We start from the raw sequence: 15,827 nt of genomic DNA, 5'->3' as shown, positions 1-15,827 counted from the left end.
AGTGTCTGCCTTTGTCTTAGGTCATGATCTCAGGGTCCTGAGATCGAGCCCCACATCCAGTTCTCTGCTCGGCAACTGCCTCTCCCTCTCCTTCTGCCTGCTGCTCTGCCTACTTGCGCACTCTCTCTCTCTCTCTCTGTCAAATAAATAAATAATATCTTTTTTTAAAAATTGAATAAATAAAATAAAATTTTTCCAGGTGAGGGGCACCTGACTATCCCAGTCAGTAAGGCATGCAACTCTTGATCTCAAGGCTGTAAGTTCGAGCCTCCCGCTGGGTATGGAGACTACTTAAACATAAAATCTTTTTTTTTAAGATTTTATTTATTTATTTGACAGAGATCACAAGTAGGCAGAGAGGCAGGCAGAGAGAGAGGGAAGCAGGCTCCCCGCAGAGCAGAGAGCCCGATGCGGGGCTCAATCCCAGGACCCTGAGATCATGACCTGAGCCGAAGGCAGAGGCTTTAACCCACTGAGCCACCCAGGCGCCCCTAAACATAAAATCTTTAAAAAAATTTTTTTGCCAGGTGATTCTAATGTGCCTTCAAGGTTAATTGAAAGTCGCTGGTATTGGGGCGCCTGGGTGGTTCAGTGGGTTAAAGCCTCTGCCTTCGGCTCAGGTCATGATCCCAGGGTTCTGGGATCAATTCCCGAATCGGACTCTCTGCTCAACGGAAGCCTGCTTCCCTTCCTCTCTCTCTGCCTGCCTCTCTGCCTGCTTGTGATCTCTGTCTGTCAAATAAATAAATAAAATCTTAAAAAAAAAAAAAGGAAAGTCGCTGGTATTGCACAATGGCTGACATGTAGCAAGTAATAAATACTTGACTAGTGAGTGAAAGGATATTTAGAGGGGGTCCTGGGTGGCTCAGTCGGTTAAGCATCTGAGTCTTGATTTCCGCTCAGGTCATGATCTTGGGGTCATGGTCTCAGGGTTGTGAGATCAAGCCCTACCTCGGGCTCTGCACTGGTTGTGGAGCCTGCTTAAGATTCTCTCTTTTCAGGTTGCCTGGGTGGCTCAGTGGGTTAAGCCTCTGCCTTCAGCTCAGGTCATGTTCTCAGGGTCCCCTGCATAGGGCTCTCTGCTCAGCGGGGAGCCTGCTTCCCCCCTCTCTCTGCCTGTCTCTCTGCCTACTTGTGATCTCTCTGTCAAATAAATAAATAAAAATCTTAAAAAAAAAGAGAGAGAGATTCTCTCTCTTCCTCTCCCTCTGCCCCTCCCCCAGTTTGTTCTCTCTCTCTCTCTAAAATAATAATAATAATAATAATAAAATTTAAATTTTGAGAAAGTACATTTAGATAATCTTTTTACTGATGAGGTCAAGTTACTCCCCAAGCTAATAAATGGTGGAGCAAGATTCCAAGTCCAGTCTAGACACTAAGCCCCAAGTATTTTCTGACTACGTGATACACCAAGGCAAACAGTATTTAGCACACCAGTAGAGCAGCTATTCCAGGAAACTCTATAGCTTTTGATAACTCTACTTACAGCATCATTATGTTATGATCTATAACAGAAAGAGATCTCTTCGACTACATTCATTAAATGGAAACCTAAAAATAAGTAAAAATTTTATTATTAACATGGGTTGGCATGTTTATGGCACACCATCTGTAGCCATCTTTCCATGACCACATGTGCACCAGAAGAAGTTATTTAATTTAGCCAATATTTACTGAGAACCCATCACATCAGGCATTGCTCTCTGGCCTGTTGATGGGCTATTGCATATAATCCTTTCAAATTTCTCACCATCAAGGAAGAAGACAGGCTTATAAACAAACTACAATATTGACTGAGAAGTGCAATAAAAATATGAATGAGATACATATGTTGCCCAGAGAAAGGAAGGATTAATTCTATAGGAAGGATATTGGGAGATGGGCAGGAAAGGCTTTATGGAAGAGGCAAGAATTCAAGTGGGGTAGGGCTGATTAGAATTCCTCTACATTGCCCAGCATTGCACATTAGAATCATCTGTGGTACTTCTTTTTTTAAGATTTATTTATTTATTTATTTATTTATTTATTTATTTATTTATTTATTTGAGAGAGAGAGAGAGTACACAGGGAAGGGGAGAGGTAGAGGAGAAGCAGACTCCCTGATGAACAGGGAGCCCAAGGTGGGCTCAATCTCCTGACCAGGAAGATCATCACCTGAGCTGAAAGGAAGAGTCAGATGCTTAACCAACTGAGCCACCTAGGCACCCCTTCTGTGGTACCTTTTAAAATGGCAAAACTAGGTGCAACAACATGGATGGATCTAGAAGGTATAATGCTAACTGAAATAAGTCAGAAAAAGACAAATACCATATGATTTCATTCATATGTAGAATTTAAGAAGTAAAATAGATGAACAGAGAAAAAAGTAATAATAGACTTATATATTTATATAAATAAGACTATATATATAGACTTATATATATATATATATGACTTATATATAAAAAAGACGGTAGAGAATAAACTGATGGTTTCCAGAAGGGAAGTGGGTGGAGGAATAGGTGAAATAGATGAACTGATGACCACTGAGTAATGTATAGAATTGTGAAATCACTATATCGTACATTTGAAACTAACACTGTAACGCTGTATGTTAACTATTATACAGGAATTGAAATAAATAAATAAATTTTAAAAGAAAGAAAAATGTACAAGATTTTTTTTTTAAAGATTTTATTTATTTATTTGACAGAGAGAGATCACAAGCAGGCAGAGAGGCAGGCAGAGAGACAGGAGGAAGCAGGCTCCCTGCTGAGCAGAGAGCCCGATGCGGGACTCGATCCCAGGACTCTGAGATCATGACCTGAGCCGAAGGCAGTGGCTTAACCCACTGAGCCACCCAGGCGCCCCTGTACAAGATTAATACAAAGAAAGTTTAAAACACTTCTGAGGAACATAAGATCAAAACAAATGTAAATGCATCCCATTCATTCATTCATTCATTCACTAAAAATAGCACTTACAGCATGCCAGGCATTTTTCTAGGCTTTGGAGATACAAAACTGAACAAAACAGAGAAAAATCCTTGCCATCTAGGAATATTCCAGTGGGTAGCAAAATCTAACATGAAAAATATGTCAATTCTCCCTAAATTAATCTATAAAGTTCACAATACCAATAAAAATGCCAATAAGGGGGCACCTGGGTGGCTCAGTCAGTTAAACATCTGCCTTCAGCTCATGTCATAATTTCAGGACCCTGGGATGGAGCCCAGTGACAGGCTCCCTGCTCCGCGGGAAGTCAGCTTGTCCCTCTGCCTCTGCCCCTCTGCCCCTCTGCCCGACTCGAGCTCTCTCCCTCTTTCTCAAGTAAATAAATAAATAAATAAATTTAAAATGCCAATAAGATTTTGAGGAAGCAAGATATATTTAATATTATTGCAAAAATGGAATGTGCATCCTTGCAAAGATTCTGTAAAAAACAAAAAACCAAAATCCAAAGTATACTGTGATCCCAAAGTATACCTGTTTAATGTTGCTATGAAAGAATAGAGAGAGTCTGTCCGTGATGCCAACCTGAATGAGGCATTAGAGTTACGACTCAATGTTACACTATCAATCATTTCTCCCCAAGAGGGAATATAAAAAGAACTAGATATCCCGGAACAATGAGCCTTGAGTGGGAAGGCTGGCAAAGCTTCTATGTCTACCTCCCAGACATTAGTCAGAGTCTCGATCTGCTTGGATATACCAAAGGAAAAAAGAAAAAAAAAAAAAAAAGAAAGGGAAGGAGGGAGGGAAGAAAAGAAAGGAAAGGAAAAGAAAAGAAAACAGAAAAGAAAAAAGAAATAGCATAGACTTAGGACATTCAGAACCCATTGTTAGGCTATCTTAGTGTTTCCTGATACTGGCTCGCCTAAAATAAAGGTATGGCAGAAGAATCGTGTTCTGGGGCGCCTGGGTGGCTCAGCGAGTTAAGTCTCTGCCTTCAGCTCAGGTCAACATCTCAGGGTCCTAGGATCAAGCCCCCCATCGGGCTCTCTGCTTAGCGGGGAGCCTGCTTCCCCCCCCCCATTTTTTAAAAAAGATTTTATTTATTTGTTTGACAGAGAGAGAGAGATCACAAGTAGTCAGAGAGGCAGGCAGAGGGGGAGGGGAAGCAGACTCCAATCCCAGAACCCTGAGATCATGACCTGAGCAGAGGCTTAACCCACTGAGCCACCCAGGCGCCCCTTCCCCCGCCTCTTTGCCTGCCTCTCTGCCTACTTGTGATCTCTCTGTCTGTCAAATAAATAAATAAAATCTTAAAAAAAAAACTAAATAAAATAAAATGAAATAAAACAGCAATACTGGGTACCAGACCAATAAATTCTGAATTCCTAGAGCTGAGACCTGGGAATCATTATATATACACATAAATAGATTATTTCATTATATAATCCTATATGCTGTCTTATATTTGAAAGCCAGGAGCTTTAAAAGCTATACTGCACTCAGCACTGCAGTGAGGTATGGATCTCCATTTTGATTAACAGGCACAATAATACAGCAAGGGGGCACTCTTCTGGGGAGCTTGTGAACTTGAGGGACAAGTCCAGCTACTCCTTGCCATGGAACTGAAGCCCCTGCTGCTGCCACTTTGAAATGAGCTTTGGAGGAAAGCAGTTGGGATTTGTCTGTGATCCTATCAGGGGAGGCCCAGTCCCTGAAAGTATGTGTATTAGTTGGAGCTAGTACTCAGAGTCCTGAGTGAAAGACCCATGTAGGAGAATGCACAAAAGGGGAGGGCAGAAGTTTTTACTATAATTAGCTTTGGATGTAATACAGCTGGGGGAGGGAAGGGAGTAGAGCCCGCAACTATTTTGAGCAGGGCTCAGATTGACAGGACATGTGTGCTGGACTGTACCGTTCCCAGGGCCAAGTTGCCTGCCTGTGGTGTGTGGTGTGTGGGGGGGAAGGCCTGAGGCAGCAGGAGTAGGACAGCCATACAGACAGGCCGGACGGGGTACCAGCGCCTCGACTTCTCTCCCTGGGACACTATCCAAACTCCGAGGGCCATAGGCCAAGCTGAGCGATGGGTGCTGAGGAGAAGGTGCTGGTCACATTGTCAGGGGGAGCCCCCTGGGGTTTCCGACTTCAGGGGGGGGCCGAGCAGAGGAAACCTTTACAGGTGTCCAAGGTAAGGGAGAGCCCCTATGATTGAGGTTTCAGGGAAAGGGGAACCCAGGGGAATCTGGAAAGAGTCATGTGGTGGCCTTTGGGGGAGAGGTGGGAGGCTGTGGAGAAGAGGAGTGGGGGTGGGCAGGTGGGCAGGGAAGCATGCTCGACCGGTGGGAGGAGTAGTTCCTAAGCACAAGCTTCTTGCGGGGGGTTGGAGGGCTCTTAGAGAAGAATTCCTGGTTTCTGGGAGCAGAAAAAAAGAAAGACTGCCTCAGTTCTCTGTGGCACCATAGAAGCAGGGGCCGAGTTCTGGCCGTCCAGTCTTTGCATTCCTGACTCTATGCCTCTACTCCAAATTCCAGGAATATAGGGAAGGTTCTAATTTTTCTTTAACTATATTGGTATGTGATGAGCTGAGGCTGTCTTAACCAGTCCTGCCCTACCCTGCCCTACCCTGCCCTACCCTGCCCAGGCCTTCAGGGCTCCTCTTTCCCATCACCAGACCCTTTCTCTCATGAGGCAAGACTTTTTAGGTGCTAAGAGGGTTATGGCAAGGTCTGGCCTGTCAGATGAAGCTGTTATGTGGTTTCACCACACAGGCTTAGTTTTCTCATCTATAATATGTGGGTAATAACAGTACCTACTTCATAGAACCATTCTCAGGATTAAATGCAATAATACATGTAGAATTCTTGGCGCCATACCTAACATTTAGCAACCACTCAACAAATGATAGTCATTACTACTATTATTATTACTTTCCCATATGTACATCTGTGTGCACACACGGCACACATATACATACACAGCTACAGTCTCCCAGGATCTGCTAGACTCCCTCCAGTCTGGAATAATGTTCTAAAATCTTGACTGTGTAGGTAATGGCCTAGAAGAGAACCATTGGCTAGTAAAGATACTGCCCTTGAAGGGAAATCTTTAGGGGATCCAACTGCCATTTCTAGTACCTCCACTCTGCAGTTTTCCCCAAGCCTCTTTGATCTGGTGATTACCCTGCCTCCCCTCATATGATGTATGATGTATATTACTCCCTCTAATCTGTGCCTTCTTCCCTCTAGATAGGCCCCCTCAACTGCAGCTCCATGTTCCTCCCCATCCTTTCTTACCCTGCAAAGTATATCCCTTCCATGCATAGGTCCTTGCTGTCCTGACTCCTTTCATTCTATTCCCACTTAGAGCCCTCCCTCATCTACAATCTCTCCTCCCAATCTCAGATCCGAAGACGGAGCCAGGCTGGCAGAGCAGGACTCCGAGAGAGGGACCAGCTTTTAGCCATCAATGGGGTCTCCTGCACCAGCCTCTCTCATGCCAGTGCCATGAGCCTCATTGATGCCTCAGGGAGTCAACTGGTCCTCACGGTGCAGAGGTATGGACCCCTCCCACCCCAGCCCAGCTCACCCCGCTAGCCCAGGGCTCCCAATCCCTGTCTCAGCTCTATGTCTTACTGGCCTGGCTTCAGCTACTACTAAGTGCCCACTTCTGCTTGTAAGTTTGTGCTGGAGTACAGATGTTTGTCAGTGCCTCCCAGGGGGTTCCAGTGTATCCGTAATTAAGGGCTGGGGGTGTCAAGTGGGTATTTGAGTGTACTTTGAGCCCACGTTGAGCCCTTGTCTGTCTCCTTACCATCACATCTCCCTCTAAGCCCATATCCACTCACAGCCCTTCTAGCACATTTGCCTCCCAGTTTGCCTGCAGATCCCCACTCTTCCCTGCCTATTCATTCAGTCCCCTCTCTCCCTCCCTTCCTTCTCCCATCCCTCTGGATCACACTAGCTGTCAGTTGCCCAGCCCATTTCTCAAGTCCTGTCCTCTTTCCCATCCAGGGTAGAGGATGAGGGGCCTGTGCGGTCTCCATCCCCTGGTGAGCTTCGGGTGTTGTCACCCTTATCTCCACTGAGTCCTGAGCCCCCTGGCGCTCCAGTCCCCCAGCCTCTTCAGCCTGGGAGCCTCCTCTCACCCCCTGACAGTGAAGCTTACTACGGAGAGACAGACAGTGATGCCGATGGCCCTGCCGCCCAGGAGAAGCCCCGCCGACCCCGCCGCAGAGGCCCCACGAGGCCCTCCCCTCCGGGAGCCCTACCTGATGAGGTCTACCTATCCGACAGCCCTGCAGAGCCAGCACCTGCAGCCACTAGTCCTCCCAGTCAGGGTGACAGCCGCGTGAGCTCCCCATCTTGGGAGGGTGGGACAGCCCTTCAGCTACCCCCAGCCGAGGCCCTGCTGTTGCCCCACGGCCCCCTCCGGCCTGGCCCTGATCTCATCCCTATGGTGGGGCCTGTTCCCCATCCGGTGGCAGAAGACCTCACTACTACCTACACCCAGAAGGCCAAGCAAGCCAGTAAGTGCCCAAACCCTTTTTTCCCTAGTCAGGATCTTTCAGTCTGAATCCTAAATCTACCTCTCCATAACCATACTTTATGCTTTCTTTGGATATAGTCCTGGGGACAAGTGATGAGAGATGAGTAGAAGGGGAAAATAATTATTCTCACAGTCCCCATTATTTTTACTGTTTTAACCAGTTTGGCAAAAGGTGTAGGTGGTTCAACCCAACCCAGGAACAGAGTGAGTAGGGAAGTTGGAAAGGGACATGAAATCAACAAAGAGTTTGCTTTTTGTTGTTGCTCTGATTTTGCTAAGTGTAGGACAGGTGAGGGCAGAGTTCAGACATGATGCAGGGGAGTTTTTGGAAGCAGGGCAGGGGCTTTTCAGTGTTAATTTCAGGCATAGCATCAGAGCCACCTTTGACCTTTCTAAGTTCATCTGCGTTCCTGGGGACTGGGAGCATATGGGATAGTCATGAGATCCCTAGGAAGTGGTAGAGGGAGGGATCTTCGACTCCTTATCTCATGCAAGAATGTAAGCCTGGGCAGAAAAAGCCTGTACCACTTATCTCAGGCTCTTTGCTATTTTTGATGTGAGCTACAGAACAAGGTCTAATGGTGAACTTTCTCCCTGTCCCATGCCTTTACTCCAGAGACTTTTTCTTGTCATGTTGAAAATCTAGGATTACCCCCTCTAGTTCTCATCTCTCATTCCTCCCCTCTACCATTCTGATTTCTGATCCATAGAGTTTTGTGTGTCTAAGTCTGGAAAGGGGCTAAGGACATTGATTTAGAGTCTGACATACCTGAGAATGTCCAATATCCCACAAAGAAATTCCAGATGCATGCCCAGGATCCCATGCTTATCCCCAATTCTCATTTTAGCACCCCTCCCTTCCTATGGTGCTGGGTAAGACTGCAGTTAGTTGCTCAGGGATATTTTTAGCCAAGCAGACCTCATTGTCCAGTGGGGTGGGGGTGGGAGGAAGGGTAGGCAGGTGTCCACGTCCATCACACCGGGGCTTGTGGGGCAGCAGAGAGAAGGGAGGGGGCTAGGCTCCAAAAATAGCACAGTGAGCTCATTCAGCGGCCAGCTCTGGGGACAAGACAAAGGGGCTTTAAAAGGCGTGGGGGGTGGCTCAAGCTGGTCCTGCTCCAGCCAACACTGCATTTCTCGGCATGGAAACCTTTGAGCCCATCAGCCAAGAGCCCTTCAGCCAAGCCAGCTGCAACAAAGCCCCAGATCCAGCTTCTGAGCTCCAAGACCCATTCTATGCAGGTACTACCCTCCCATAGCCAAGAGAGTTCTGGGATCTAGAATGGAGGGGAATACATCAAAGGTTTAGGAAGAGATGTCTTTGGGAAAGGTCTTATTCCCTTATTCCTTCCTTCTTTTTGACTTCTTCTTCCTTCTTTTCTCAGGAGAGTTTCACTGCCCCTTTCTCAGAATGGGCTGATGCTATGGCCACATGTCAAAGGGGTTTGTGACCGCATGAGCTATAGAAAACTCATGGGGAGGGAGTGTGTGTGAGAGAAAGAATTGTGAATCTGTGAATACATGAAGGCATGTATATGGGAATCCATGGGAGAATATATGCGTGAACAAGCAAGTATCTGTATACATGTGTACCTGGTGTCAAGAAAGCTTTAATAGTCATAGTTACTCACCGTGGGCCTCAGGGCTGCCATGAAATGCTAAATTTACCTACACTACCTCATTTAGTCCTCATAGCAATCCTATGAGATAGCCATTATCATGCTCATTTACCAATGAGAAAAATGAACTTCAGTGAAGTGAGGTAACTCTACCAAGAACCAAAAACCCGAACTGAACCCTGACTCCAGTGCCTATCTCTCTCGCACAGCACAATTCTGTAGTACAAACGTTGGGATGGGTGGCATGAAAGCCCTAACTAGAAAGGAGCTTGGTATCTTGAGTGGAAAGTGGATGGAATTTCAAGAATTTTTCAGTTGGAACTGGGGATCATAGATCAGAGAGAATCTGTGCCTAAGGCAGGGTCCTAGCAGCAGGGCAGGCTCTCCCATTTCCTGGCCCCACCTCCCAGGCACCACATGGCATGGGAAGCCCTGCCCAGGTTCCCCTTCGTACCTAGTCCTTGTGTGGCTGCCTGTTAGTGGCTCTCTACCTAGAAGGCTGACCCCCAAAGAAGCCCACCCCACTCCAACCCCAGCTGGGTGGGGGTTGGTGGTGGAATATATTTAGCTGGTGACCTTGAGATATCCTAAAGATTTGGAGGGTTGCACTGGAGAGCAGCACTCTGGCTTTTCCTGCATCTCGGATCTGAGGCTATCCCTGGCTGTGAGTAGCAGGGGTGTGAAGCACAGAGGGGTGCCCTGGTGGTTGGAAGGCCAATATCAGTTGTAAAATTTTGTCCAAACTGTTAGCAACAGGGTCTCTGCAGGGGCAACTGGGAAGAAGGAGTATGCATGTGTGTGAAGGTATTTGAGTGACTGTGTTTTTGTGGGGGTACATGTGTATTTATATGTGTATATGTGAACTAGGGTGTATATAAGCTGGGGTATATGTGAATGAGAGAGAAAAGTACATATGAGAGAATATGCCCATAACTGCCTCCACTAGACCCGTATTCTTTTTTTTTTTAAGATTTTTATTTATTTTACAGAGAAAGAGAGAGATCACAAGTAGGCAGGCAGAGAGAGAAGGGGAAGAAGGCTCCCTGCTGAGCAGAGAGCCCGATGCGGGGCTCGATCCCAGGACCCTGAGATCGTGACCTGAGCTGAAGGCAGACGCTTAACCCACTGAGCAACCCAGGCGCCCCTAGACCCATATTCTTGTTGAACTGTGTGGTGGGTGTTATTTCCATGAATGTGTATGATGTGCACTACACAATGTGGGTGGAATTGTGAATAAAGATCCTTCTTCCTAAGGGTCCTTTGTGTCCCTATCATAGGGGTAAAGGGTGGGAAGAGGAGATAAGTCCCTAAGTTGCTGAAAAACCCCCTAACATGGTCTCATTTTATCTCTCCCTGGGACCTGCCTCATCTCCCTGGCTGCCATGGGAAGTGATTGTCCTCTACCCTACCCCCCACTCCCAGCATTGCCAGCCAGCCAGGAATGGTGGGAGGCAGGGAAAGAATGTATGCGGGGTGGGTAAGAGCACATCTCCGGGAAGATAGAAGCAGAGTAGATGGGAGAGAGGTAAGTAGAAGAGCTGTGATCAGAGTGGTGTCAGGGAGCCAACTAGACTCTGCCTTCCCTTCAACTGTCCTTGGTTTTACCTTTCACCTACCACTCTGCACCAAGTCGGAGGACTTTATTACAGGCAAGAGATACTGTGGATCAGGCCAGTTAAAAGACAGAAGGTGGGAGGACTGCAGAAAGTGGCTGGGCTGGGGTTGGGGTGAAAGCTGTGGGGAACAGGACTAGAAGAGGTTCACTGACCATCCTCCCTCCCGGCCTCCTCAGAACTGCAACGGGCAGAGAGTCTCCAAGAGAAGAGTGTGAAGGAGGCCAAGACCAAATGCCGGACGATTGCATCCCTACTAACTGCAGCCCCTAATCCCCACTCCAAGGGGGTGCTTATGTTTAAGAAACGACGGCAGAGAGCCAAGAAGTACACCCTAGTGAGCTTTGGGGCTGCGGCTGGGACAGGTGCTGAGGAAGAAGACGGGGTCCCTCCAACGAGCGAGTCGGAGCTGGACGAGGAGGCCTTCTCTGACGCCCGCAGCCTCACCAACCAGTGCGACTGGGACAGCCCCTATCTGGATATGGAGCTGGCCAGGCCAGGCTCAGCTGCAGCAGAGGCCCAGGGCGGACAGCTGAGTGAGGCCTCGGGCAGAGGGGCCCAGCTCTTTGAACAGCAGCGCCAGCGCACAGCCTCCAGCACCCAGGAGCGGGCCCAGGATGGTCCAGCAGCCATGCCCAACGGGCAGGGACTGCAGTCACCACCTCGGGCCCAGAGTGCTCCTCCGGAGGCAGCTATGCTCCCATCCAGCTCTTCACCAGCCCCTGTAGCCAGCCCCAGACCCTTCTTCCCAGGCGGTGGAGCCCCAACCCCAGCTCCAAACATCTTTAACCGATCAGCCAAACCCTTTACCCCAGGCCTACAAGGGCAGCGGCCAGGTACCACTTCGGTTATTTTCCGGCCCTTAGCTCCCAAGAGGGTGAGCGAAAGCCTGGGAGGCCTCAGCTCCGCCCCACCGCCCTTCCAGTCCCCTCCACAGGGACCCACCCCTCTGCCCAGCCACGTGCCAGCCTCCGGTTCCCCCAGCACTCCACGCTCCTCAGGCCCCGTGACAGCCACCAGTTCCCTGTACATCCCAGCCCCCAATCGTCCTGTAACGCCAGGAGGAACCCCAGAGCCTCCCGCTCCTCCTAGCGCCGCTGCCATGACCTCCACCGCTTCTATCTTCCTATCGGCCCCTCTACGACCCTCTGCGTGCCCAGAGGCTCCCGCCCCAGGCCCCGGGGCACCTGAGCCCCCCAGCGCTCGGGAGCAGCGCATCTCCGTGCCAGCTGCCCGCACTGGCATCCTCCAGGAGGCCCGGCGACGGGGAACCCGGAAGCAGATGTTTCGTCCGGGAAAGGAGGAGACGAAGAACTCGCCCAACCCCGAGCTGCTATCGTTGGTGCAGAACCTGGATGAAAAACCCCGCGCGGGCGGAGCGGAATCCGGTCCAGAGGAGGATGCTCTGAGCCTCGGGGCTGAAGCCTGCAACTTCATGCAGCCACCAGGGGGCAGGAGTTACAAGACTCCGTCTCACGTGACATCTAAAACCCCGCCTCCAATGGCACCCAAGACTCCGCCCCCGATGGCTCCCAAGACTCCACCTCCAGTGGCTCCTAAACCCTCGTCTCGAGGGTTCCTTGATGGTCTAGTGAATGGGGCAGCGCCTTTGGCTGCAATCCCTGAGCCCACAAGGCTTCAGGGCAGGGGTGGGGAGCTGTTTGCCAAGCGGCAAAGCCGAGCAGACAGGTATGTGGTGGAAGCTACACCTAGTCCTGGCCTTGGCCTTGGCCTTGGCCCTCGTCCCAGAAGCCCTTCCCCTACACCCTCATTGCCCCCTTCCTGGAAATATTCACCCAACATCCGTGCCCCACCTCCTATTGCTTACAACCCACTGCTCTCACCCTTCTTTCCCCAGGCTGCCCGAACTCTCCCTAATAAGGCCCAGTCCCAGGGTCCTCGGGCGACCCCCAAGCAGGGTATCAAGGCTCTGGATTTCATGCGGCACCAGCCCTACCAACTTAAAACTGCCATGTTCTGTTTCGATGAGGTTCCCCAGACTCCTGGCCCCAGCTCCTTAGGGCCCCCCAAAACTGCCCGAGTGCAGGAGATACGCCGATTTTCCACTCCAGCACCCCAGCCTACTGCAGAACCCCTGGCCCCCACTGTACTAGCCCCCCGAGCAGCCACTACATTGGATGAGCCCATCTGGAGAGCAGAGCTGGCCTCAACCCCTGTCCTTAGCCCAGCCCCTCCTCCAGAGTCTCCCAGGGGTCTTGGGACTTCCCCCAGCTCCTGTGGCTTCCAGGTAGCCAGGCCCCGGTTCTCAGCCACCAGAACTGGATTGCAGGCTCATGTTTGGAGGCCAGGGGCAAGCCACCACTGAGCAGGGCACAGCTCCCAGGACCAAGGAGAGATGGAACACCCAGTTCCTAAAGTTGCTTCTCCTACCCATCCCATGTCCTCTCTCAGGCATTTGGAGGCTAAATTCCCTCCTGCCAGAGATAGTTTTGGAGTTGGTGTCCCATCCTCCTGGCTCCCAACCTCCCTGCGGCTTTGCAACCTATTATTTCTGCTTTGTTATCCGTGCTTCTCTTTGTCTCTGTAGTTCCTTGCATCAATCTCTCTATCTCAGTCTGCACCGATGCCCCTCCGCTGGTCTCTATTTCTCTACATTTGTGCTTTCTGTGAACCTCATTTTAACATTCAATGAGAAGCGCATGGAGAAGTTAGTAGTGAGACCTCAGGCAAGAAGCTCACCATCAGGCAGGACTCAAAGGGACTGACTTGCTCTCTGTTTGCCCTAAATCACTTGCTACTCCTCACTTTCATTTCCCAAGCTTGGCTGGCATATATCTAGATATGTATGTGAGCGTGTGTGTGTATGTGTATGTGCAAGTGTGTTTGGCCACAGATGTGTTCTTATGCCTGGGGCAAGAGTAAGAGGAGTGGTCTAAATAAAGACCCAATCTGGGTCTTAGCTCTATACTGATTAAAGAAGGGTCAGATAGCCCCTCATGTAGAGTCTAGTGAGGAGAAAGAGATTGACTGAAATTTAAGACCAGTGCTTGTAGCAGGGGTATAGCATCTTGTGAAACTCACAGATTATGAGAAGACCTGAAGGGCAGGGGCAGTATGTAAGGGCTGAGTTATACCAGCTAGACCCAGAACAGAACTCAGAATTCTATTCAGTGCCTAGCTGGCTCAGTTGGAGAAGCATGTGACTCTTGATCTCAGGGTTGTGAGTTAGAGACCCACATCGGGGGTAGAGAGCACTTAAATGAATGAATGAATAAAATAAATAAATAAATAAATAAATAGTTCTATTCGTCAGGATTTCAGAAAGAGGCCATTTAAGAGGCCCATGCTGAGCTACAAGCTTCCAGGAAGTGAAAAAGAAAGGCAGAAAATTTCCTCTGGAATAGAAAAATGATTGGCTTCATTGCCTCATGCACCTGGGACAGAAAGGAGGGGGAAAAGAGCCATGGTGTGGAAAGTGAGGCAGAAACCAGGAGCAGAGTGAATGAATGAAATTGACTGAGCCACAGGGAAGAGCATGGGGGGAGAGAGAGCATTTTGGCAGACAGGAGAGCTGGATTTCAAGAAACTCACCGTGTACAACGGGGACTAGGAAAAAAATTTGAGAGAGAAGAATGCATTTGTTAGAATGAGGACAGATGATGGTCGGTGGATGTGAGAGTGTGGGCTGAGTGTCAAAAGAATAAGTAGTGTCTGTTCTACCTCCTTTGAGTCTGTCCTTCTACCTTCTGCAGCTTGTCATGATGACCTGGGAAAGGGCAAGGAAATAACCCAGAGCCAGAACCTCTTTTCAGCCCAACCCCATCCCCCACCCCCTAGCTGTTGTTCCTTTTCAGCTTTAGGTCCTGATCTCTGATCCTAAATGGGTATGGACTCCCCTCTCACCGTGACCACCACCAGTCAGCCACGTTTGCTGCTTGATCTGGATTGATCGTTTCCTTTGCATATTGAGTGTGAGTCACAGTACTTTGGTTTGTGCACAAGAATAAACTTAAGTTCCAAACCTGTCGCCATCATCTCTTGTAGTTTTATACCCAAATCCTGATTCTTCTCCATCTTCTCTAACCCGTTTCCCAATCTCCTGATTCCTTACTTCTTTTTCCACTCCTGCCCTATTTTTTACCCTTTGTCTTTCACTCCCTGGTCTTTTGCTCTTCTTAATAGTTCTGTCCCACTCAGATTTAGCCACCTCCACCATTCCCTTTGGTTCTCTCTCCCTACATTCTTTACCCAGATTCTTTCCTTTTCCATCTCCTGCTCCACACTTCCCAGTCAAGTTCTCAATTTCAGAACCAAGAGGAGTGGAAAGGCCCTTTGAGCCTTTGCCATCATCATTTCCTAGCTCTCTGGAGGAAGCAATGATGTTTCTATGGGAAAGCAATGCCTGGAGGTGACGGTGGGGTGGGAGAGGGAAGGAGAAAGAGGGTGGATCAGTGTAGATTGAGTCTACAACCGAAGAGAAGGCACTGGAGGCAGGCTAGAATTAAGGACTTCTGAGAAAGTGCTGTTACTCCAGCAGGGGGCATATTTGTGCAAATAACCAGGCCCAGGACCCTGATGCTCCCGTGTCAGTTTCAGAATTCCAAAGGAAGGGCCCATTGAGCTGTAGGTTGACTGTTGTCTTCATCCACTCAGTAGTTTTAGGTACTCAATCACAGGAGACCAAAATTTTGATTTGTTTTTGTTTTTGAGAGTAGGTTGGTGGTGATGACAAAAATCACCATTTGCCATTTTTATTTTTTCTTTTAATTGCTTCTTTGGGTTGGGAGGGAATGGAGAAGAAGGATAAAAGATGAGGGACCTGGAGGCTAAACTGGTCTAGGCAGAGGCCAACTAGAGGGGTGCAGGATGATCTTTCAGTCCCTGGCCTGAGCTTGGAAAGTTCAGGATATGAAAAGGACACAGTCAGGAAGAGCGGAGAGCTCACAAAGCGACAGAGGAGCATTCTGGAAGCTGCAAAGTCACTTCCTAAAGCTGCCATAACAAGATGGTGGTGACTGCAACAAAAGTGCAGCAGCCACTGGTTCCAGAACCTGAGCAGGTGGAAGAGGGTCCAAGATGTTCGTGCAGCTACTGAGGACAGGCTTCCCTCATGGAGGCTCTCAAACTTGTGCCCTTGCCCAGGGGATCCTCTGGAAGAG

General features: G+C 48.9%; 1 protein-coding gene across 2 annotated transcripts; it reads left to right on the top strand.

The window, feature by feature from the left end:
• Positions 1-4,821: 4,821 nt before the first annotated feature.
• SYNPO2L (synaptopodin 2 like) lies at positions 4,822-14,694 on the top strand. 2 transcript variants are annotated; one of them, XM_047702272.1, is made up of 4 exons: positions 4,822-5,118; positions 6,332-6,483; positions 6,941-7,455; positions 10,887-14,694. In XM_047702272.1, exons 1-4 carry the CDS (start codon positions 5,014-5,016, stop codon positions 13,031-13,033), a joined length of 2,919 nt encoding a protein of 972 aa, XP_047558228.1. In that variant the 5' UTR covers positions 4,822-5,013; the 3' UTR covers positions 13,034-14,694. The 2 variants fall into 2 exon arrangements, with proteins under 2 accessions (XP_047558228.1, XP_047558229.1); XM_047702273.1 differs by lacking the exons at positions 4,822-5,118; positions 6,332-6,483; positions 6,941-7,455 and adding an exon at positions 7,496-8,717.
• The last annotated feature ends 1,133 nt before the right edge of the window (positions 14,695-15,827 follow it).

Source organism: Lutra lutra, chromosome 14 (assembly GCF_902655055.1).
Source record: "Lutra lutra chromosome 14, mLutLut1.2, whole genome shotgun sequence".
Lineage (NCBI taxonomy): Eukaryota > Metazoa > Chordata > Mammalia > Carnivora > Mustelidae > Lutra > Lutra lutra.
This window is presented reverse-complemented; position numbering and strand designations above follow the sequence as displayed.

What these genes read in the sequence shown, in the direction of transcription:
- SYNPO2L (XM_047702272.1), top strand. Translation starts at nt 5,014, where the DNA reads ATGGGTGCTGAGGAGAAGGTGCTGGTCACATTGTCAGGGGGAGCCCCC. An exon ending in AACCTTTACAGGTGTCCAAG is followed by an intron (nt 5,119 to 6,331) that starts GTAAGGGAGAGC and finishes TCCCAATCTCAG; the next exon opens with ATCCGAAGACGGAGCCAGGC. An exon ending in CTGGTCCTCACGGTGCAGAG is followed by an intron (nt 6,484 to 6,940) that starts GTATGGACCCCT and finishes TTTCCCATCCAG; the next exon opens with GGTAGAGGATGAGGGGCCTG.